This window comes from Aphelocoma coerulescens, chromosome 2, assembly GCF_041296385.1.
Source record: "Aphelocoma coerulescens isolate FSJ_1873_10779 chromosome 2, UR_Acoe_1.0, whole genome shotgun sequence".
NCBI lineage: Eukaryota > Metazoa > Chordata > Aves > Passeriformes > Corvidae > Aphelocoma > Aphelocoma coerulescens.
The window spans coordinates 75440087-75464336 of NC_091015.1; the positions used below are offsets into that span (position 1 = coordinate 75440087).

Sequence of the window (24250 nt, forward strand, 5' to 3'; positions counted from 1 at the left end):
TTGGTGACCCTGTCCTCACTATAAAAAGTACATAGGTAAAAATCTTTAACTGCTAATGTTTCAGTTACAGGCATCAATGGATTTTCTGTATATCCGAACGTATTGTTAGATAGAGGGCAAAGTGCTCAGCCCCAAGGTCTGATATTCCAGTCATTCCTTGCTCAGTATTTCACTTGATGCCAATTCCAATACCACTTTCAAAACTCTTTAATGCTGTCCAAGCCTTTTTCCTGATGGGATGGAACAAATGCATGTCATCTAGTCAATATTTTTGCACATACAAAATTTTGCAAAGTCCAAAATTTGCACATCTCTCTTGCTTTGTTTTAGGGGGATGTTGCTTAGCCTGAATGGAAAACTATGAAGTTCTTTAATAGAACTGCCCTCCCAGGTTACCTTTATTTATTATACAAGCCACAAGGCTTTCTTCTCTAGTATTTTCAGGTACAACATCTTATATCTTTGCTTGCCATTGGGTTTCCTGCCTTTTATAAGGTCACTTACTGAATCTCCCTTTTTTCTCTTCTTACTAAATTTATTACTTCTTGTTGTTCCTTTTACCTTAGATTTGTCCTTTTAGGTTTGCCAAAATTCTTCTTGGGATAAGAAGAAATAACTTGACTGTTTTGTGAAGAAAGCAGTAGAAGACAGGAGCGGAGATGCATTACAGATGTGTTTTAGACATGTAGGGCATCTGGTGGTTTGGTAGCCTCATAAAACTTTCCATGGAAATGCCTCCTAGTTTCTCCTTTTCTGCATGCCTATTATGTAAAAGGATGATGTGAAGTGCTCAACTGAGCTCTTACAATAAGAGCTTATAAAACTTTTCATCTCTTAACTACATTTTTCTCAAATTAAATTGACATTCTACAGAAATTCTATTGCATTTATCATCCTAAACTTTCAACTTATCATGATGATACTGCACAAGTGTTGAGATTTTTTTTTCTCTGAGTTGTAAGAAATACAGACCTGGAGCTTTACTCTAAGTGTAGTAGTTTCACTGTTTCTTAATCCTTCTGGGTTTTCCTTCCAGAAGGAGATCTTCTGGGCTTGTTTCTTGCTTCCCTTAAGCAGCTTCTGTGTTCTGTGCATTTTTTCAATCAGGTCTTCAATTCCATACTACCTTTACCCTTTTGGAAGGTTTGGCAAGACCCTCGGGTTTAAAACGTGCTGTTCTGTTGATTTCAGCTGGCTGCTTATACATGCCAAGGAGAACTAGTTCGTTTCACTTTGTACAGGAAACTGAGCCAGTGATTTTTTTGCAATTTCCAATGCCAATTACATTGTCTGCACTACTGAGCTTGGATCCCAGACAGATCCTTGCAGTCTGCTTCCTTTTTCTTAATGCTGACTTTAGGCATGTGAGGTCTGTGAGCTGCTATTAACCATGGCATTCTTGTTAAAATATGATTTTCCTCAGCCCACATTTAGCTGCTGCACAGTTAAAACAAATCCTTATGTTCTATGTTTTATAGCGGTGTTGTCAGACCATCAGAAATGAAACATAAAGTCTTCTAAAATAAGCTATATATTTGATAGAAAAATGTGCTACCAGTTTTTGCATGACTACATGGTTGACTTGAAAAATATACTGACTTGAAAAATATATGTGGTCTTCTTTATTATCACCATCTAATGGATTCTTTTTTCCATTCAAGAGCCAACTGTTTCTCTAGAGGCTGTGAATTCATGGTCGTCTCTCAACACTTCTGCACAGAAAGCCAGCTCATTTGATAGAAGCACGGGAAGCAGACTTCAGGTGGATGGCCCTTGGGACCTTATGGTGACAAGCACCACACAATTGCAGAACACTCACGATTCCATTTGGCATGGGGTACAGACTGGTGTGAAGCCCAGAGAGCCTGACAAATGAGGCCTAGGCACGAGGGTCTGCCCACTGGGAGAAGTCCTAATTTCATGGCCACTGAATGAAGGCAGCAGCCCCACCGTGGGCCCAGCTACAGCTGTGGTCAGGCTGGCACACTTTAGTCCAGCCCAGAGTAGGCAATGAAGTATCCGGGTGTACATGAGGCTGCCCTCGAGACTCCCTGCCATGTGAGGTGAGGGGTCTGATGGTTTCCACACGGGCCCTGTTCTTCTTCCCCACTGTGGACCAGGCCAGTGTGTCACGGGGTGCTCACTTCCAACTCTCCCAAGCTGTGCCTGATGGGCAAAAGCGGGGCCACCATATCAGCGGCCATGGGTGCCCGCACCCTGGGTTGCCTGCACTCTCCCCTGCTCCTTTGTGATGCTCCACCACTGCCATTTCCCCACAGATTCCCAGCCGCTGCCGTGAGACACCTCTCCCTCTCCCTCTCTCTCCATTTTCACACTCCACCCACTTTTTGCTTTCTTTCTCCATCTCTGCCACCGTCTCTCTCCCTTTCTGGACTTGTCTTTATTTGGTACTCCCGGAAGCTGCTGGGCATTGCTCTCCCTGCCTGCCCGGGCAGCTGATGTGACTGACTGACACCGGCTCCCGCTGAGGAGGAGGAGAAGGAGGAGGAAGAGGAGGAGGAAGGAGAGCAGCGGCGAGGCGAGGGAGGAGGGGAGCGAGTGACCGGCCGCGGATTTTCATTGCAGAGAGGAAGGGGGAAAAAAAAGGCTACGCGGGTCATCAAAACAGGTAACTCAAGAGCAGGCGGCGGCGGGAGGGGCGGGATGCCAGGAGCGGCCCGACCCCCCCGGCCCCGGGCAGGCGCGGCCGGGCCGTGGGTGCGCTCCCGCCGGCGGCGGCGGCAGGAGCAGCCACAGCGGACATCTTGGGGATGGGGGAAAGTGATGAGGGGACGACTCCGGGCTCGGCCGGGGGCGGCACGCGGCAGAGCTATTCCTTGGGCGGGCAGTGCCTCGGAGCTATTTGGGTCAGGGACCCGTGCTGCCCCTCGACTTCCCTCCTGTCACCTGCGCCGGGCTGCGCACGAAATCCTCCCCCTCCCTCCTTCCCTCCCTTCTCCCCTGTGCTAAGTGGGAAGGGAGTAATCTGGGCTGGGAGAGGGGAGACCGGAGCGAAATACCACGGCAGACGAAGGATCCTCTTTGGGGCCGAAGCCGGATCTCCTCCGCCGAGCCCCCCCTCAGCGCCGGGAGCGACTCCGGGGGTGCTTTCGGCTGTGCCCCAGCCCCCGCCCCGCGTCCCGGCAGCCGAGGGGTTATTAAAAATGCCCTCGGCTTGTTTGTGCAGACTGGGTGTCAAGCGGTGCCGGTCTTGGAACTCTCTTAATCAGCGTAAGATGATCTAATTCTGAGGCAGGCGGTTGTAGTGCCGGTGGGTAGTGGGGCGCCGAGTCCTTGGATCCCCCGGCCCTTGGAGCCGGAGGTGTGCGTGTGGTGGAGGTGGCAGAAGAGCCTGCAGGTTTAGCCCAGAGTAAAGGGTTAAATAGCATCTTAGGGTGTGCGACCTTAAGGCATAACACATACCTTTACATAAAAATATATAAAGGATACTTCAAAAACAAGGTAGCTTTCAGAAGGGGCAAGAGGAAAGCAGAAATGAAGAACCGTGAAGCCGAGGTCCTGCATTTTGCAGTAACTTGACATCAGGAACACTCCCCCAGAGACGCAGCCAGTACAAAGCCGAGGAGAACTTGTCATGACCTCACCTGAAAATGTGCAGTCTGTCCTTTGCTTTGGGGATTGCTGTAGATTTTTATTTTAGCATTACAGCATCGACAATGAGGATTTTTATCAAGTAGAGTTCAGATTTCATAATGTGTAGGGGCAGTCTTAACAACTGGGGAAGAGAGCTTTCTTTATATACCTTACCTAAATGTGTTTGTTTCTGAGTGATAGAAAATGTCAGAAAAAAGGCCCTACACAGAGACCAGTCCATTAGGAAATAGAAGTGATCTGTTTAGCAGGGGGTCTGAGTGGGATAAACCTGCAGATTTTATCAATTTGTTTCTAAGCCAGGCAAAAGTGGCAGTGGTTTATGGACTACTGTGTTTCATTGCTTTGTGAAATTGTAATCAGAAAACTCATTGTACATATTCAGAAAAGTGACTTTAAAAATTATTTAGAGTAGTAAAGTGGTAGATGGAATGAGTTGGAACTCAGTACAGTACTTTCAAAGCTGGCCTTTTAAGACATTACTGTGAGCCAGATACCCTAATTTTTATGCAAATTTTATCCTAGCATTTCCTTTTAATTACTTCTTATAAAAATGATAATGAACTTTTTTTTCTGGTTTTGTGTATTTTCAGCACCAGGATTTCATAACACTGGCTCTATTTTGAGCAAATCTGCACAAGAACAAAAGCAATCCACCTTCTGTAACAAAGCCAGTCACATACAACAATATGGTCTTTTTGGTTTTGGGTTCAACAAAAATGCAAGTCTTCTGAATACTCCCATGATTCCTTTGTGTCTTTCCCCTTGAATGCTGCTCACATGTGGAAGGTGGACAGGCACAACTCCAAACCTAATGAATAAAATATGTTTTCTCAATTAAATAAAAATGAGGAGGATGTGCATTATTTACTATTACAGTAGAACCAACCTCTGACATGTCTTCATTATTCTTTGTAGGCTGTGGCTCTCACTTCAGTGGAGAAAAGTGCTTCTTGGTATACCATAAGGAGAAAGGGTACTAAGATTACATGTATTAAATCCCCTCTCATCATGAGAATTTCTGATCCCACTGTATAATTTTTATTAACCATGCAAAATACATTGGGCACCCTAAGTTAAAGAAAAAAAAATAGATGGAATTGAAATTTACCCAGGTCTAAAATTCATGGTAATCTGAATTAGCAGGTGCTGGAAAAACAGAGTGAGTGAGGAGGGCTGGAAACCAGACAAACTGCATTCATCTCTCAGCCTGGATGTTGACTTTCAACATCACCTGGACAAAGTCAGATAATCTATGCTTTAATCTGTGGTCTGTCAGTAGCAGTAAAGTTTCAATTGGTTTGAACTCTAGGGAGAGAAATTATGAACTGCCAAATATGTTAAAGAATATTCTTAGTGGTTCTTAACGAGTTCTAACATTACGTGCAACAGCAGCAAACTCAGTAGCTGCAGTTGCTGCCTACTGAAACACCTTACTACATGAAAGAGAACATTCTTTGCTTATCATGCTTATTGGGACAAAACCAAAGAAACACTTACAATAAATAAGGCATACATTTTCACAGTTACTCAGACAGCTGCTTTGTTACGAACTGGTTAAAAGATTTTGCTTGATGAAGCACTCCTGATACATATAAATAATTTTAATTCCTTTTTCTAAAAATTTAGGTGCGTCTTTTGCAGTAGGGGGACAATTGGGAAGTTGTAATTTTCATGTGGTGCAGAGTCCACTCCAGTTGCTTACATAATACAAAATATTTCGAACTCTAAATTAGACTCGGCTTGTCTTCAGAATGTCACTGCTAAGAACTATACCAGAATAGCAACACCTTTACTAAGCATTGTACACTGAAGTGACAAAAGCTTGCATGAGCACAGCTGCATCTATAGCAATGATGATGCTGATTCAGTTGCTTCAAGAGTAGGGAGTTTGGGGCTTCTTAAGTCTTTGTGACCTCTGTCACCATTTTGCAAGGCTTTATGGCATAGACACCACTATAGTCTATACACATACTGCCTACTGCTGTCTTAATTCCAGCTCTGTCCTTACGGTATTCTGACTGTCAATTTCAGGGACTTTTTGTTATTTAAAAGGTCCCATTGAGACTACTTTCCTGAGTATATGCTAATGGGAATTGCTTTGTCTGACCCACAGTTTTTCAGAGAACAGCAAGCCAAAGAGATTGTCTGTAGAATTCAAAATACCAGTAATAGTATGCTGGGAATTAAGGCCTTAATGCTTTTGTAGCCTATATAAAAAAAACCAACAAAAACATAAATGCTCAATTATATAATTAAATAGTGGCACATTTTTACAGGAAGCCATGCTCCGATCCTAAGCATTAAGCTATGTTTTGTATTAGTTTAATATTTAATTAATTGCTTTTTGGAAGGAGTGCAAAGAATCATTTACATTTCTGTGTGTAATCCGTCATTGTTTAGAAACAGCAGACTAATTCACTTAACAGCTCTGGGTCCTGTAAAGCAACAGCCATCCTCAAAAAGGCTAACTTTTACATGCCTCTGGGGTAGGTCCAGTTTGATTTCTCTGGGTTTCTCAAGACCTCACACTGAAACAGAGGAGGGATAAATAATTAAATGTCTGAGATCTTTTGTGTGAGCAGGTTGCATGGATTATCATTAAAGCTTAGGACCTCTTAAGTAGTAAGGTTATATCAGGAAATAGGTCTTTTTTAGTAGCAGGTGGCCCATTTCATCCTGAATCAGAAGCAAAGACACAACCCATTGCAATGCTAGCACTATGGCAGAGTCAGTGGGATGAATTTTAGAATGGGAGATGCATGAAGATCTTGAGTTTTTGTGACCAATAAAGATCCCGATCCAACTACAGAGCAGAGGGAGTACTCATATAGCAGAAAGTTTGCTTAAGCCCTCCTGGCTGCTGCTATGCTAGAGGAAGAGCCACTGGCTGCAGGCTGAGTGGAGCAGCCACAATGAGCCTGAGACCATCAGACACAGATTGCAGCAGGATGTTCTGTAAGAACAGGAATGCTTGCTAACTTGGCTAAAGTCAAGCCCAACCATTCAGGCTTCAGCATAATATGGATGTGCATGAGAAGTAGGGTGTGGAAGCCTCGTAAAAGGCCAGTAGCACAGCAAATAAAACTGTTACTAACCTTGGTACTGAATAACTCTTGGTCTCTTCTTCAGAAGTAATTTCACAGTTTCTGTTTTAAGAGCTTGCAATACTTTTCGCTGAGTTTTAACTTCCTCCTTTGCTTTTTTCCTTTCACATCCCAGAAGAATTGAAACATTTCATAAGGATTTGTACTGTGTGGAATTTACCCTTTCAGAGAGTTCCAATTCAATTTGTTTGGAACCAAAGCATAAAGGATTTTACTGTTCAGTTATTATGAACTGAACTGAAGCACTTTGATAAAATCAATGCCTGCATGCAGTATTTTCTCGGTTCAGCAAGGCAGTCTGCTTACGTACAGTAATTGGACTTGTGACAGGTAATTAAATGGCTTGTAAGGCCTTTAGGATGCTTGATTACATGAAGAGCCCCACACTAATTTATAGTAAATGAGGTGGCTGAGAACATTGCATTTTTGTTGATTGGAGAGATACTAAAACTCGTACACTTCATTGGAGAGAGAGAAGAAAATAAAACCAAGACAAAAGATTATGAGCAGTGGTGACATGAAAAGGGAGCATAAAAGGAATAGGAGAATGTACTTAGAAACTGGGTTGCCTTGGTTATTTTAAGTCAATCATGCTTACACAGACTGTCAAGTCTTGACTGCTTCAGTATATCATTAAATAATGAACTCGCTCTTTGTGATCACAAAATTCATGACAGTCAAAATTAATCAGCAAGGGATAGAAGCTCTTCACAGAACTTCCAGATAATTAGAAAGTGAACTGATATCCAGGAGATACTAAGCACATACATGAACACATGACATGTTTTAAAGAATTCATATTAAATTATCAGAGACCTAACTGCAGTCCATGTTATTATTACATTGACTTGTAGACATACAGCTTGATGTGTGCAATTGCTCACCTATAATTATGGAATTAAACTGAGATGTGATAAGAAATCTAAAATGCATCAACAGTCTTAGGCATATTTGTCAAAATAGAGATTGTTTTACAAAGCAAATTTTACAGGTTTTTTTGAACAGTGGGATGAAAAAAGGCCTCTGTTCTTTTTCTGTGTGTTTTTGTAGGCAGCAGCCTGATCACAAAGAGGGAGAGAAGCAGAGGAGGAGCCAGGATGCAAACAGAAAAGTATGCTTTGTGGTACCAACAACATAGGGCCAGACAAAGGAAAACACTTGGGTTAAAATGGAAGAGGTTCAACATGAACCTGCTTTTACCTCTTCTGCACAAAATTTTTCTTTGCTTATAAAAAGTAGCCCTTTAAAAACACAGAGGTTATGCCAAGGAGAGAAGTCCACACACACAATAATTAAGGTAGCACGCTCTTATGCACAGCCCTAAGGAACTCATTCATAGCATATCAGTTGGTTTAACACACACACTGAGCTACAGACAGAACTATTTTATGATGAGTATACTAGAGTCAGCCAAGACTTCAGATCAGTTTATTAGTCCAAATGGCACATCCATCCACAAAAAGCAGAAGTTGTACAGACATTTTTGTCTTTTTGCTATTTCAGGTATAACTCTGCATCTTAACAAAAAAAAAAAAGAAGTCAAAATTCTAATACTGTTTGATATACAAAACTATCTCTTTTAACTAGGTTTTAAAATAAAATAATTCTCTATACCTAAGAATTAATTATTCCCAAATGAGCTTGTAGTAGATCTAGGGGCAAAACAATAAAAAAGGCTCTGATTTGAAACTCAAATCATTCTTCTCACACAGGGCCTTACTGAGAGGTCTTCTGGTTTTATCCAAATTGAAATCCGTTTGAGAAGCCTCTGTTTACATTCTTCCCCTACAGCTAATGGAAAACAAAACACAAACCATACAAGGTAATGTTCCTATTGGTCTACCAACACATACTTTCTTCTCACCACTGTTTTGCATTCCCCACCCAGAATCTTTTATGATAGTAACCCAAAGAGCTTCAGGTGCTCCTCCTTAGCGCTCAGCCAGTACTGAGCTGCTTCCAAGCTCTGTCTGGGAATGAGCAACTCCCAAGGCTGCAAGCCAGTGGGTTTTTGCTGTCTGAACCAGAATGGGATGCAGTAGGAATTTGGATCTCATGCCAAAGGTGGCAAAGAGACTGCTTGCTCAACACAGCTTGGATTTGTAGGTGTTTGAATGGTGATACAGGAAAACCAGCCATTTCAGACCCAGGCTGTGTTTTTTTCAGAAAAAAAGTGCTGTAAGATGCTTCTGTAATTTGAAGCGATGTTCAGGAATGTGTAGGCATTTCTCCTCCCTTGATGTACGTTGACATATATTGTACAGAGGAACTCTCAAGAGGACACAGTGCTTTGGATCTATAAAATGTTCATGACTGGCTCTCTGATAGTACCAACTGGCAATCTGAGGGTTTGTGTATTTTATTTCATATCTTGATAGCAATTTATTAAAAGACTGAGATAGAAAGAACATGTGCAAGGTGCTGTACTTCTAGTGGCAGGGTGATTTTTCAAGCAGTGCAGCAATGGTAAATACAATTTAGATACTACATTACTGCCTGTATTCTGGTTTAGGCATCTGCCTTTTTTTTGGCATAGAGGGGAAATCCAAATCTGACATGTAGCATCTCAGATGATGAGCATGAGTGAGACCTCGCATCAATTTTCAGATGCTAGATGAATTTGGAAGAACTGGTACTGAATGGGGGGAGGGGAGGAAAGCAAATAAATTAACAGGTCATTTCCTTTCAAATTTATAGAGTGCTAGGAAGTAAACTGTGGAACTGTGTACTCCATCTCTTGCTGATATTTGTGAGAATCATTTTGTACTTTACAAAGTGGCACCATTCCTGTGTTCAAAACCCCCATTTTTACATGCCTGATATGTCATCATATGTTTATTTTCCCCCTTATGCTACTGTACTGCTTTTCCCTTTCATTCATTAAAGCTTATTTCTTGAGGATGGAGCAATATTGTCCTCTGTCATAAGTCACATACAATAGTAACCGGAATAGCACAGGTGTGTTTTGGCTTACAGTTTGCTGTTTGGGATCAGTATATCAGGACATTTTAGTCTACAGCCAAGTTTTTTGCCTTGATAATAGATAAGTGGTGCTTTGAGACAGCTGGGGAGAAAAGCAGTGATGTCCCAAGGCCTGTCTGTAAAATAAATCTGCTTTTTGGGCTTCAGCATGCCTTGTTCTACCTGGTTTTGACTTTACTTCTTTTGTGGAAGAAATGACAGATGGTAGTATTACCACATGCCTTTAGCACTCCCAAAAAAGATACCACTAACAGTAAACAAGGCAGAGCTGTGGATCCTCTGTCTTGATTTTTTGCACAAGAGACAGTTACCACTGTCAGTGTTTAAATTATTTGTTGGTAGATGTGTGTTAACACCTTTCCTGACTCATAGATGACCCTATTTTCAATGAAGGACAGTGTACTTCTCCACCAAGAGAGCAACTGGATACAGGATTACGTGGGAGTTGAAGCATCGTTATTTTTAACTCCTTATAGGTGGTCAGCATCAACTTCAGGAAAAGATACATGATTAACCCTGATAATCATTTCAAGATCAAAGCTTTAATTAAAATCCTAACAGGTGAGATAGAGGGCCTGTCTTGATGTAAAAACATGCTTTATGGGAGTGGAAGCACACCATAGACATATTTATATCCTCTTTACTTTTCATTAACGTGCAGAGATTTAATTTGACACTGTAAGTAGACCAGTCTTATTATTTATTTATAATATAAGCTCTGATGCTATATTATGGCAGATAGTATCTTCACAGAGTCAAGCTGTACCATTTGTGTTCTGACTCCTTTTGAACTGTGGCTTTGTGGCATCTGTTTGGCCATGCAGAGTGCAGTGTGGAATAAGTAATCAGATAAACAGCTGAATATAGGCCAAGAAAATGCTGAAGTTTGTCATAATATGAGCCAAATATGTAAATCCCAATATAGAGGCAAAGATGTCAATGTTTAGATTGAGAATGGATGAAGAGAGTTTTCATGTTATTTGGTGGATGTTCAGAACAGTAACACTAATTTCTGTGTTGTTTGTAAGGTAAATAACACAGTGTCATTTAATGGTAAAGCGAGGTGTAAATGTAAGGTCAGTATATGTACAACTGATTTGCTCTTTTAGTGTGACATACAGTAATCACAGAAGTGTTCTTGCACTTCATTCATACATGACAGGCATAACTGTGTGTATTCTTATGTGCATGATGTACATGCACGTATATATATGTATATATAGATGAAAATACCATGCACTCATGGATATATAAATGTACAGATAAAAAGACGTAGTATAAACATGATGATTATTACGTGTAATATTCTATATAAAAAGAATAGAAACCTGGTATCGCTAATTTTAGGGTAAAAATAGTTTCTACTTTTGTTTAAAGACTGTAACAATATATTATTCTGTGATTGGTGGTGATGCCTGCTTTTATAAGAACAACACGGTAGATCTTCAACTAATGGGAATAGAATAGAGCTGTGAAGAATATAGTGAGCAAAAGACTGTGTTGCAGCAGGAGAGTGTTGCATAAAAGGATCCTTCAGGTTATTGAGCTGGGTTATTCCCCTGAGCTTCTGACACTGTAATATGTATTCTTAGTGTCTTACAGAAGGCAGTTTATTGGGTAGAACATTACCAGTCTGCTCATTGTGAGATTCCTCAGACCTCCAGGTGTGTGCACTCAAATTATTTAGTTTGTAATGAAACAATTGGATTCTTTCACAGGCAAAATGAGACTGAGGAGGCTAAAAAGTAACAGGTCTTCCATAGAACTTTGTGCATAATTTTTGTGGCATTTTATGACATCATCAAGGAAAATTTTAAGGCAAATGAAAAAAACCCCAACCTACTAGACTGTATCTTCAAATAAAGACAAATAGGAACTATACTGAAAATATGTTTTAGAATACTGATGAAATTAGTTGACTGTTAGTAAGCTGTGTTACACTAGACTTCAGCAGTCTGGTTGAAAACAGAACTTTTAAAATAGACACCATTTTAGGCTTCTATGAAGTAGCGTAAAATGTGAAAAGAATGTATTCATAATATTTTTTAGGATTATTAGTGTTTTGTTTTAAGAAAAGGTTTAATATTCTGAAAGTCTGAATATCTTAGAAGCTCCCCTGATACCTTCATCTCATTCCTGCCAAGATATTTGTAACCTTACAAAAAATTTAATGTGTGGGGTTTTTTTTAAGTGAATTGATTTTTCAAACCGAGTAGTGTGTATTTTCAGAAAGTACATTGCCAGCAGGTCAAGGGAGGTGACCCCATCCCTCTGCTTAGTCCTGGTGAGGCTGCCCCTGGAGTGCTGTGTCCAGCTCTGGGTTCCTCAGTACAAGGGAGACATGGAGCTCCTGGAGCAAGTCCAGTGGAGGGCAGCAAAGCTGACCAAGGGACTGGAGCCTCTTGAGGAAAGACTGAGGGAGCTGGGCCTGTTCAGCCTCAAGAAGAGGCAACTGAGAGGGGACCTCATCAATATCTGTCAGTATCTGAAGGGAGGGTGCCGAGAGGACAGACCCAGGCTCTTCTCAGTGGTGCCAAGCAATAGGACAGGAGACAATGGGCAGAACCTGATGCAAAGGAAGTTCCACCTGAACATGAGGAAGAACTCCTTTACTGTGCAGGTGGCTGAGCACTGAACTGGTTGCCCAAAGAGGGCATGGAGTCTCTTTCACTGGTAATATTCAGGAACCACCTAGATGCAATCCTGTGCCATGTGTTCTGGGATGACACTGCTTGAGCAGGGAGGTTGGGCCAGTTGACCCCTCTGAGGTCTCTTCCAACCTGACCCATCCTGTGATAAGACAAGAGAGCCCCTCTGAATTTTTCCACTCTTCATATGCATGCTGTCTAATGTCATCCTGTTTTGGGGGTTTGCTTTTTTATTTAATGTCAGTAGGAAAAACCCATAAATTCCAGACAAAACTTTCTCACAAGAATGGTTCTCCCAAGGGTTTCTTACTGTAAAACCTTATGTTTCACTTTTAGGTCAAACACAAACCTCATTACATTTATAGGGTAAAGTCTGAAGGTCCCACCTTGTTTGACAGGCAGCATGACTCAGAGCACAAGAGCTCTCTGCATGTGTTTCCACAGTCCTAGTAGCTAATTTCCTCTCACACTTAAATTTTTAGAAGAAAAATATTATTATATTAATAAGAATTAGTAGTACTAGTTTGTAAATTAAAGCATTTCTTTCCATGCTACTTTACTTTTTAATTATGACATTTAGGCATTCTCCACTGGCTGTGGGGACACTGAAGCAGCAATGTTTGGTTTGGTTGCTAGCTGTTACATAGTGCTGCACAGTTTATTGAAATCTACTATTAGGCTTCAGTAGTAGGCTGTTCTTTGGGAACTAACGCATTTACACATTTGTTCCATGTCTGCCTAACCATTCTAGTCTACAAGCCATACAGGAATCAGTGTCTTGTGGCCCCAGAGAGCCTCCGACTCCATGCTTGCCCCAGCTGGGGATGTGCATTCCCCTGTTGCTCCCGTTTTTTGCACACCCCAGTGCTGGGCAGCCTAGTGTGGGGGCTGGGCTGGAACTGGCCACAGGGATCATGCTGATCAAGAGCCATCATCATCACACACGCCCCTTGCCAAATGTCACTTACCAGAATCAAACACTCACAACCTTAAGTGAGGAACATATACATTAAACGCGCTCTATTAAATGATAGGGGATTTAAACATAGCTTTGCCTTTGCTTATATAACTCTTCCTCATTCTGAATTGTATATAGCACTTTTTTTCCCTGAGAGGTTGGCCAGTATTCAGAAATGTCAATGCCTACACTGCCTCATGTGTAAGAGAGCAGATAATCACATTGTGAGGAAAGAAGGCAATGTGTGAGTTGTTAAAAATGTAACCTAATTTCTATTTAATCTTAAATCAAAACCACTGTAGCAGTACTGGACAAGCAGGCCTCTGGATGTTTTTTGCTATTTAAGTGTTAATTAGTATTTGATTTTAAAAGCTTGGTAAACACTGGTTCATGTCAGGTACTTCTGTAAGAAAAAAAGTGATGGTAAATCATATCAGAAGAATAAACAGAAGACCTTCTTTGATTTTTGTGTAGGCTTCAGTCAGGTGGCTGAGTCCTACTACAAAGCATGAAAGACCAAGGCAAATTTCAGAATGAACCTTTTCAGAAATCAGAGAGTATTAATTGGGTCTGTATTTTAGCCTCTGTAAATGCTGATTCAAATCATCATAGGCATAAGATTTTACCAATTGCTTCTATCACTATTCCTGCCATCTCAGTATCTGATTGGGAGCACACTCACACATTTTGTCGTAAGTTGTTCACATGCAGACTATCAAAAGCTACGCTAGCAGTGGTTGGAATCTGCTACTTAGAAGGAAAAGCCAGAGCTGAGTACTGATCTGATTCCCTGCTGACAAAGAAGCAAGTTACCCTATGTCAGCTGCTTCACTGCAACTGCTTATGTGTCAGAAAGACAATGCTTAAAAAATGAGAGTTTTACCATAAAAGACAAAGCCACAAGGTGAACAGAACTGTAGCATGAAGCAAGGACTTCACTGAGAGGGGTCTAACACTGTTTCTGTCCATAATGATTTTTTCAGAATGGCAGAAACTCATGGCTTGATGGAGAGATTGGAGAAAGCAGTGACTCGACTTGAATCATTATTTTCAGATTCACACAGATCTGGTGGAATGGAATGTGATGGCATCAATGGAGTCAATGGAAGTAAGTATGTTATTTTGAAGTACCATCTCTCTGTTATTAAAAAATTACAAGCAATGTATATGTTTAACTTCTACGAAGGAATGCGATCCCACCCCTTACAAATTCTATATAAAAATAAAATCTTTTTAAAAAATTTATTTAGAAATGCCATGTGACAAACTTAGTAGCACATACAATTCTAAACTAATATGGCCTAGAAAGTTCAAGATTTTACTTAAATATAAGTATATAAGATGTTTCTTAAATATACTGTCTATGTCTCAAGTTTTATCACTCTTTCCATTTTATCACTTATATTGTTGTAAATAACTCACCAGGTGAAAGTGTCTGCTTGAGCCCAATTAGCAGAAGTGAGACATCCCCTAAATGTACAGCATAATTATTCTTATAGAAGTCACCAATATAAACACTGTTGATTTGCCAGCTCTCTCTGAATTTCACAGTGCAGACCCACTTAATTTAATTATTTAATATCCTTAATCAAATATGAGTTTGTTTGGAAGCATTTGCTCACTAAGGACTGCTATACATCGTTATCTCTTGAGCTCTTTTTGCTCAAGTGTCTCTCCGAAGCACTACAGTGGACAATATACCAGAAAAAGTCTATTCTTCATTTATTCACATCATATCATCGAATCATATCTTTTCATGCCTTAATTTTTGTTGTACCTGAAAGTTACAAGGTAAATAACTTCATATATGTGGTAGTTCTAAATCTGATTGAATAGAAGTGCCCTTTCCTTTCTCCAAAACTTGTTTTTTCATGCAGATCCCCAACATACATCTCTTTATTAGTTTCATGTTCTTTGCTGTATTCTTTGCCCTTTCTTGCATTTTCTGAAGAAGAGCACATCCCAGCATGGACTCAGCTGCTGTACAGAAGCTGCAGGACACACAGAAAGTTGCAGGCAGCTTCTTTTACTGACACAGCAGCAAGTGAAGTGTGTGAGCTGCTGTATTGTCTGCTCTGCCAGCCCTGACCCAACAATGCATGCAAGGGACCTTCCCTGCACTCCTGTGTGCCTTGGGCCTGCACACTGGCAGCTGCTGTGGGGCAGCTGACTGAGAGCAGTGTGTTTCTGTGGCAGGAAGGGAGCATCTGCCAGCAGGCTTCCATGGCAGATGAGCTAGCCAGTCACAGGAAGCTTCAGTAAAAAGGTGCTTGCAGTCCAGATAAAACCTTGACAGCTAGTAAACCATAGCAAAGTCGTGGAGAAGTACGATTCATGTACAAACTGACAAATCAATCACTACTAGGAACTGTGCGATTCTCAACGATACAGAATTCAGTCTTGTAATGAGTCCATTTAGATGAATCTCTTGTTTATCCAGAGCACAGTACTGCAGAACCAGGGCTGCATTCAGAGCAGGGGATAACACACCATGCCAGGTACTTCCATGAAAACTGCTTTTTATTCTTGACCTTATCTAAGAGCTCAGTCAGGTGAAAAGATTCACCCTCCAGGGAAGCAGAGCCTTAACGCCCCAACAGATCCCTAGAAGAAACCAACTGAGAAGCCTTGTTGAAGTGTGATTATGAAACACACCCACTGGGAGACTGCGGTAAGAAGCTGAGATGAGCAGCACCATGGGGTGCTTGCCAGGCTGCACAATGTCTCCAGGCAGAGCTGTCTCACACAAGGACTCAGGAATTCACTTTTGCTGCTGCAGTTGGGAAAGTCTTCAGTTTGTGGGACTGGTATGCCTACAGTGCCCCAAACTGTGTGCCTGTGTCACTGTACCTCTGCAGGGGTTCACGTACCGCCCACAGCCACTGCAGAGGAAACAGTCTTACCTATCTCTTCTTTGTTTTTCTCCTTTAAAACTGACACTTGAGCGAGCCAGTGTGACCTTTTTTAAATCTCCAGTGAAAATGGAGGTATATTGCTTTCTTTGACCATGGCCCCTGCTCCCTAAAAGACCATTCCATAATCATTAAAAAAAAAAAAAAGGCTTTTCAATTAATACATTTTCAGAAACAACAAAATGACAAAGAGTGTGGGAGATTTGTACCTTTACCATTTTCCTAAATGTCATTACAACAGCAGGATTGCAAATAAATCGTTCAGTTGCTCTGCACAGCTCGCAGCAAATTCTAGTAAATGCTCCTGGGAGTGAGCTGCATTGAATAGTAAAAAATAGCATAGTTGCTTTCTAGTTCTGCATAGGACAGTTTGGTGAACTGTTATGTAAAACTCTGCTCTAAAGGAAAATGTTACAATGATTCTTTTGGAGACACACGCAGACTTTGACAAAGAACATAAATGGGCTTTGGAAAGCATCTCCACAGCTAAGACCTTTTGTGCATTAGGTCATTTGAGGGGTTTACACACAAACACTTAATATGGAAGAAAGCCCAGAAATTCCTCAGAATTATAGGTGAATGGCATCAAGAGAACAAAAGGAGCCTTGAAATCCCACCTAGCTGACTAACTAAATTTTCTTTTCCACACAGGCCACTGCAAACGCTAGTTGCCAGAGCCTGTCTTTTTTTATCGTGGAGCCAGATGACTCTGGAACAAAGAGGGCTTTCACGATTAAGAATTTGGACGCAATTGTCATATAGTGCCAAAAGGTTAAAGCAAGTTCTCTGGGGAAAGCCTGGTACCTTTTCAGAGCAATCCTCAGGCTTCATTAAAGATGGAGAGAGGCAGGGAAGAATTTTAACCTTGTTCTCTCAGATCCTACATATGTTATAGATTCACGTGTGTCATTCATGCTGGATCTGGCAAAGGTTCTGAGGCATAGACGAGGCATGAGGGAGTAAAGGGAGGGCTGGAAAGCATCCAAGGAAAGATTATTTTTCCTATCTTAACAGGTACCACATAGACCCATGTAGAAGCCAGGTGCTTAAGAAACAGAGCCCCATCTGCATTTTCTGATTGTCCACTTTATCAGGAAACTTCTCTGTGTACCATATAGAAAATAGCAGCTTAATTCCTCTTTGTAATGTATATCATATATATAGTCAATAGGATATGTCATCTGGAACACTTGTTTGAGCTTTCTTTATCCAGTGACAGTTTCGCAAGGTGAGACAACAATATGAGGAGATTACAAAGCCACATCTCACTGCATAAATCTACTGTCAACCCATTCCAAAGACTCTCTTACTGAAAATGGAATTGGTTGCTATTAAAAGCCACCAAATAACACAGAGATCTTCAGGAATGGGTGGGTAGTATAAAAATAGTTGTTAAGTACAGTGCGGCTTCTTTTTAGGGGATAATACTTGGTCAAGGTACAACAGGGGAATTTTGTTAAGAGAGTTGGACTTCTCAGGTCACTCCTTTGAAGGGCTGAGAGATATTCATTTTAGCACATGTTATTTTAAGACAAAAGAGGCTTCCCATTACATTATACACAGGAAATTCTCTTCAAGTTCCTATTCAAGTTCTACCAAGAGCAGGATTTTTTTCTTTTCTTTCTATCTAGGACAAAAATAATTATAGATCCTTTTCACTGATTCATAAATCAGAAATGAAGTTACAGCAATCTCTTAGTTTCCATGATACATCTCCTCCATCTGCTACGCAGGAATGTCCTATGCATTATGTACTTTATGAACCCATTATAATGGAATGTTCTTCTTCTACAGGCATAGCACCATATGTTGAAGCCTTTGATAGGCTGCTGAATGGAAGCGTTGCTGAGTTTCTCAGGTACAGCAAAATTCTTGAAGGTGATGTGAAGACGCATGTAAGTATTTACTCAGATTTTCCCATGATGATACCAGTGTACAATTCTTGGAATCTGTGTGATCAGCCTTGATTTCTGAGTAGAGGAGAATCTTGTAGTAGTGATAGCCTGGCATAACACACTGGGTACAGTTGGTTTGGGAAGCGCACAAGGTTGTATGGATTCATAAGAAGAGATTGCCTGCCTTCTAAGCACCAAATTTGAACACCATAGAATGCAAACTATATAAATATTCTCAGTCACAAGCAATTTGAATAGTTTTGTTGGCTGCTGAGCTCTTTGCAGGACAGGAACACAGTTAAGAACATGTGCCAACAAATTAGTAGCAAACAACAGGTGGGCCCAAGCACTGATAACTTCCTGTAGTTGTTTTCTAGTGTGTCATCATTCCAATTAATATAGAGATTTTTTTCTGGTTGGTTATTTTTATTACTCACGTCTCTTTCATTTGTAACAATGTAGCAAACTAAAAAATGATTCAGCCATTTAAATGCCCCTTTTTAAAAAACATATGTTATAGCAAGGAAGTACATTTTCATGATGACAATACTTTCTAACCTTATGAGCTTCACCTTGTGATCAGAACTTATTTGTGTCATTTTATTTTTTTAAGCTGGTCTTCCCTAAAATGGGTGGTGATAGAATTGACAAAGTATGGACTCATTTTACCAACAGCTTTCCAGTATAGATTAGGGGGAAAAAAACCAAAACCATATCCCCCACACAAAAATCTAGGGTCACTGTGGGCTGGATCTGAAGGAGTGTGAAGTTTTTGACTTTTCTAGTAGTTCCATGCCATCAGGCCTTCCTCTGTGTGTACGGTTCCCAGTTGATTGCTGCTCTGTATAACAAACACTGCAGCCAGAAAAACATGCAGTCCTACAAGCTACTGAGATTCATGTTGCAAGGCCAACATAAATATTCTTCAGGACAACCAAAGCAACCAGTCTACTTACAGAGAAAGATGACTGGATTATTCCATGATCTGTGTTTTTTTCTGTGGTGTTACATGTTCTGGTTTGTAGGACAGAGTTTCTGACCTAGTTAGGCCTAGAAAACAGGAGGGAGTAAGGAGACCAAGCAATTATAGAGAATATTTGTGTTTCTAAGGAAGCGCTGCACTCCATTTTTATTTGAAAAAGCCTAGACAATTATACTATAAGCTACAATATATGTACTTTGTTCTTCAGAGAAACTAGGGGAAAATTAATAAATGGGATGTCTGGAGGAAGAATTATGAACCTAGCCTAACCAGAGAATTGCTCCCTGGATTGATTCTAGCTTGGTTTTTACAGTCGTTAAACATCATTATTTTGCAGCTGGCTTCTCAACATTTTAGATCTGAGTGATACAAAAATAGCCTTGCTACCAATACTAAGCAGGGAAAGGGATTGCATTTAACATTCTAAATTGCTAAACCCTTTTAAATATACATTATCTGTAAATGTTTAAATAATTAAATCTGTAAGTGTATTAATTTATGCATTTGTCACTATTTCATACTCATAATTAAGCCCATATAAAAGATTATTAATAATTTGTCAGCCAGGTCTGTGGACAGTCCCTAGCATATTGATGATAGCGTAATGCAAGCTGTGATACTGAGTATTTGTTAGTGCTATGAGCTTAGACATTGCATTAGCTTTCCTTACATAAAGAAACTGGTGATTCTGATTGCAGCCTACTAAATATTCTGAAATCTTAGATTCTGAATTTACAACATGGAGCAGACTGTGGTTGCCTTATGCTCATGCTTATCACTGAAGCAACATCTGTGGTTTACCTTAACAAGTGGAACAAGGAGTATTTTTCTTCTGGGTGTCTTATAGACCATGTGTCCTCAGCATTATACTTGCAGCTGCTGTCTCTTTCCCATAATGAGCTGAAGGGAAGGTTGTATTTTATTTCAAAAAACACCTGCTGCCTTGAAAAACCTCACATACCTGACGGACCAGAATGGTAATATGAGAGAAAGAGAGACTTCATATTATGCTAAAGAAATGAGGGATTTAATATGATGTGTTTCGTGTTGATGGCTGTAACGATTGTGTGGTTTGTGTGCCTGGCAAAAGGAAGAATACAGACATAGCTGATATCTGTTGGGCAGCCCCATTCCTATTTTTTCAGCATGCTGTACTCTAAAAAGTCTGTTGAAAGAGAACAAAACAAACAAACCATAAAAAAGAACTAATAGCTAGCTTCTGGCTCTGTTAAACACAGCAGCACAGTGGATTTTACAAAGATTAGTTTATCAGAGTTCTGCTTAGGCTCAATCTTGAAAGCAACATATTTCTCATTCAAATTACAGTACACATCATGGCGAATCTCTGAGGTCAACTGCACTGAAGAAATGAACACTTTTTAAAAGACAGGGAGAATGGTTAGACTTTTACATACTCTATTTAAAACAAATTACCCTTAACATCTAAGCTAAGATCTTTTCTCTGTTCTGTCTCTGTGGGATAAAGATCTGGTGATTATATGGATATTTCTAAGAAATGCAAAGTCCCCTACAGGCACAGATTTTATGAAACCAGTTTCTGCTGTTCATGTCATAACTGTAGAGCATGTGAAGTCAGCGAGAGAGTGTGGCCAGGACTGCTACCGCCCAGCTGTCTTTGGCCTGACATACCAGTGTCTTGGAGGCTGTCACCAACTATTACAGGTTATAGCAGTCCTGAAGCTGACTCACCATATGTGCCAACACCAAACCATCCTTCTGTCAGAATGAGGGAAATTCAAAATCAGTATAAAACAGATTGTGACTCTACAGCATAGGCCATGAATCCAGCACTGCAGAAAATGTGTTAAGGATGACAAAGAGGTGCTTGTGGAAGACACAGTCTACCTTTAGATCGTGTCCCAGTGAGGAAGCTGGTCAAGCAGGTTTGATGGGCTCTTTGCCTTGTCAAAGCAAAACAAGCAAGACTTTAGAACGCCAAGAAGCAAGCTTTTTGTAATGTGTTTATTATGAGCTTTTTCACGTTATTTTTGTTTATGTGCTATCTCAAGTGGTGGAGTACTTTGGCTTGAGTTTGAATAATGTACCAGATGAGACATCACGATAGGAAGAGAATGTACTGGCTCTACAAGAGAAGGATAGATAACCTCACATTTCCGTATTTTAGTATTTTATGTGGTACAGAGCAGAGCATAATTACAGCCTTCTGTCAAACACATAAGCTAATACTTGCCTTTTTTTAAAATGTGTATTTGTAAAAATCTTTTAACCTCCCAACCCCACCAGTTGAAAGAACAGATTGTCTGTGTGATTCATTTATGTTCCCTCTACTCTCATCCAAGATATTTATCTTGGAATGGAAAACTATGAAAATATGGATGCCTTTTCCCTCCTCTCTTCCATCAGCTTCCAGCTGCTGAAATGCAGAGCTCAAGACAGGATCTCAATCAGCTTGGAGCATTCAGAAATAAAGTAGTTGTTGGTTCACTTGCTCCTTATTGGAAGAGAGTTTAGATGCAATCCATTACATGTATGATTGTATGAACAAGGTAGCACAGAGAAGTAATTCACAGCACGTTATCCAATCTGCAGGAGTTCTCTGTGTGCATGCACTGGTTTCTTATCATGGTGAGCAGAGAAAGCAATGTCCACTCTATGAATGTCATATGCATGTACCCAGAGAGTTTCTTTTCCTTATCTATTACATGAAAGCAGTGACATTCTTCTCTTCTTCTTCCCAGTAAAGTCCATGTAAATATAAACAAAGAGCTGAAAGCAGGAGATATGTTTTATGAGGTATGTATGCACTTTGCAAAGTGCCACTCTGGTTTGGACTGTCAGTGAAGTTAAAAAATCCTGCCTTCCCCTTTTTTTTTTTCCAAAGAGTATTTAATGACACATGAAATAGCTGCATGTTGTCTTTTTGTGTAAGAGATGCTGAAGAATTAGTCGATGATGTTCATAGCCCTGAACTTCGAACAGGATGTGCTGCTGTCTGTGCTACACCAAAAAAACCCCATTTTTGCGCCTTATCTTAGCTAATCTAAATGCAGACTATCAAACCCATTATTTGACTGATTCCTCATTAACAAGGCAATTTGCTTACAGGGCAACAGAATCCACAAGTGTATTCTCATGTTCATCTTTTGTGCTCAGAGGCTGTGCAGTTTTAGGCATTGTGTTGAAAGTTGAATTAGAGCTCAGAGAGGAGGATGATGTCAACATGCCCAAAGAGAAGCTTTCTGTCAGGCTGCCTTTGCATTTCTGTGAGAGGTATTTTCTGCCACATGGAATAAACACCAAACCAAGGTGCTTCTGCAGGACGGGGAAAAATGGAATACATAAAAAAGTATAAAAAGACAGATATTTTTGACAGCATACAAAGTGCACTCAGCTGAGAGAAAGAGTCTTAAGTGTAGAAAATGGTAGTGCTGTCCACCAGAAGGGAAAACCAAATCAAATCAAATCAAATCAAATCATCAACCTTGGAAATCTGTCAATGTTAAAGTTGATTTTGTAATGCTAATTTAGCTGTGATTATCACCCTATATATGTACTACAAGATACTTCATACCATAAGCAATAAAGAATGTTCACTTTAATAGGAGAAGAAAGATGGAAATGCAATATGTACAGTCTAGCCAAAAGACTAATTTGAAGGTTAGTTTAGAAAAAAACTGACATTTCTAAGAGTTTTACAATCTTTGATTGCTCTGTTCCGGAGGACAACTTCCCATATGGCCTAGGGAGTGAATCTGGCTTTCAAAACAAGGATTTATTGAGTCAGGTGCAGTGGTGTGCAGGCATGTTTGCACCTGTTGGACTGTAAGACACCTGTTTGGGAATAAAGATGGCTCCTGAGCATGAAGGACCTGTCCATTCCATGTCTAGAACAACACCCCCTGAAGGACTGGGAGTTTTTCCAATAATTTTGATGGGACCTGGATCAGGCTGTTAGTTTCTCGACACTGACATTGAAGTATATACCACCTGTTTTTCTTACTGTTTAAAAAAGCAAGGAAGAGACAAAAGTCAAACAGACAGTATTGAAAAATAAATGCCATGGTGGCCAGTACTGGGCATTTAGTTGTGTATTGCTGGCACAAGAAACATGCACCTGTAAATTTAGGAGGGATGGTGGTGGGAATATATAATGAGAACATTCCATATGGCATTTCCTCAGAAACATAAGAAACCAGAAATACAAACACTCAAGGCTGTCAAGAGTTAGTCATAACCTGTTTTCATGGGGTTTCTTTGCATATGGAGTAGTTCCTGACTTAATCCATAAACAGTTGATTTCAAAGTAGGGCAGTTGATCAGGGACCATTACGGACCATTTTAGAGCAAGGTCTAAAACTATTGCCCCCTAAAAAGGACTATTATGTGTATATGGTTACCCAGTACAACGGGATTTTCTGATCTCCCAAGGATGCTAGAAAAAGGTATCAGAATTATTTGAGTGGGAAACTTTATATGCAGTGCAAAAACAAAGAAAAATCCATCATGTTTGCCCAAGAAAATGTTAGCTAAGTTGCTCTTAAGAAAAAAAAATCTGGTCATAAAGGGTTCTTTAATTGACCAGATGAATTCAGAATAATATTCAGTGTTCAGGCTAGATATAAGGTCCATGTTTTACCAATCAATTTACTTAATGAGTGGAGCAATTAATCAAGGCATACATTCTATTTTTGGCCATTTGAAGTCAAAGTCAGAACTGATCATATGCTTTAGCTCATGCTGATTTTGCTATCCTCTATAAATTTTTTTCATTGAAGCCCTTTAAGAGAGTGTTTGAGTCAACTGGCAGGAATACAGTTTTTCTTGGTGGTTTTCCAGGAGAAGCAGTGTACAGACTAGAGGCATAAGTGTTCCACAAGTTGAAAACCACTGCGTCAGCTTAACCAGAAATCATAAGGTGATAAAATTACATGGCTAAAAGAGCGAGCTAAATCACTGATAGCTTTAGAGTGTGAACCACCTGCACTCACAGCCACAAATACAGTGTGAGCGTGTTTCCACGAGCCTGTTGCAAAGCCATTGCCTCGGACACTTGCTAGTGTTTTTCAGGAGAAAACTTATTAGGGAGGGTTAGGGAAATGGGGAGCTGGCACAGACCTGAGGTCCATGAGGAAGCCTTGGTAAGGTAATCAGACTTTTCTCTCTGTTTTGAAG

General features: G+C 40.3%; 1 protein-coding gene across 2 annotated transcripts in view; it reads left to right on the plus strand.

Annotated features, from left to right (window-relative positions):
- Nucleotides 1-2429: 2429 nt before the first annotated feature.
- CAP2 (cyclase associated actin cytoskeleton regulatory protein 2) overlaps nt 2430-24250 on the plus strand; it is a 68335-nt gene continuing 46514 nt past the window's right edge. The window contains exons 1-3 of one of the 2 annotated variants that reach the window (XM_069008063.1): nt 2430-2629; nt 14291-14415; nt 18014-18114. In XM_069008063.1, the coding sequence (XP_068864164.1) occupies nt 14292-14415; nt 18014-18114 (225 nt within the window). In that variant the 5' untranslated portion in view covers nt 2430-2629; nt 14291. Of the gene's footprint in view, nt 2630-10313; nt 10380-14290; nt 14416-18013; nt 18115-24250 lie in introns of those variants that run through there. The other variant, XM_069008064.1, reaches the window with a different exon arrangement.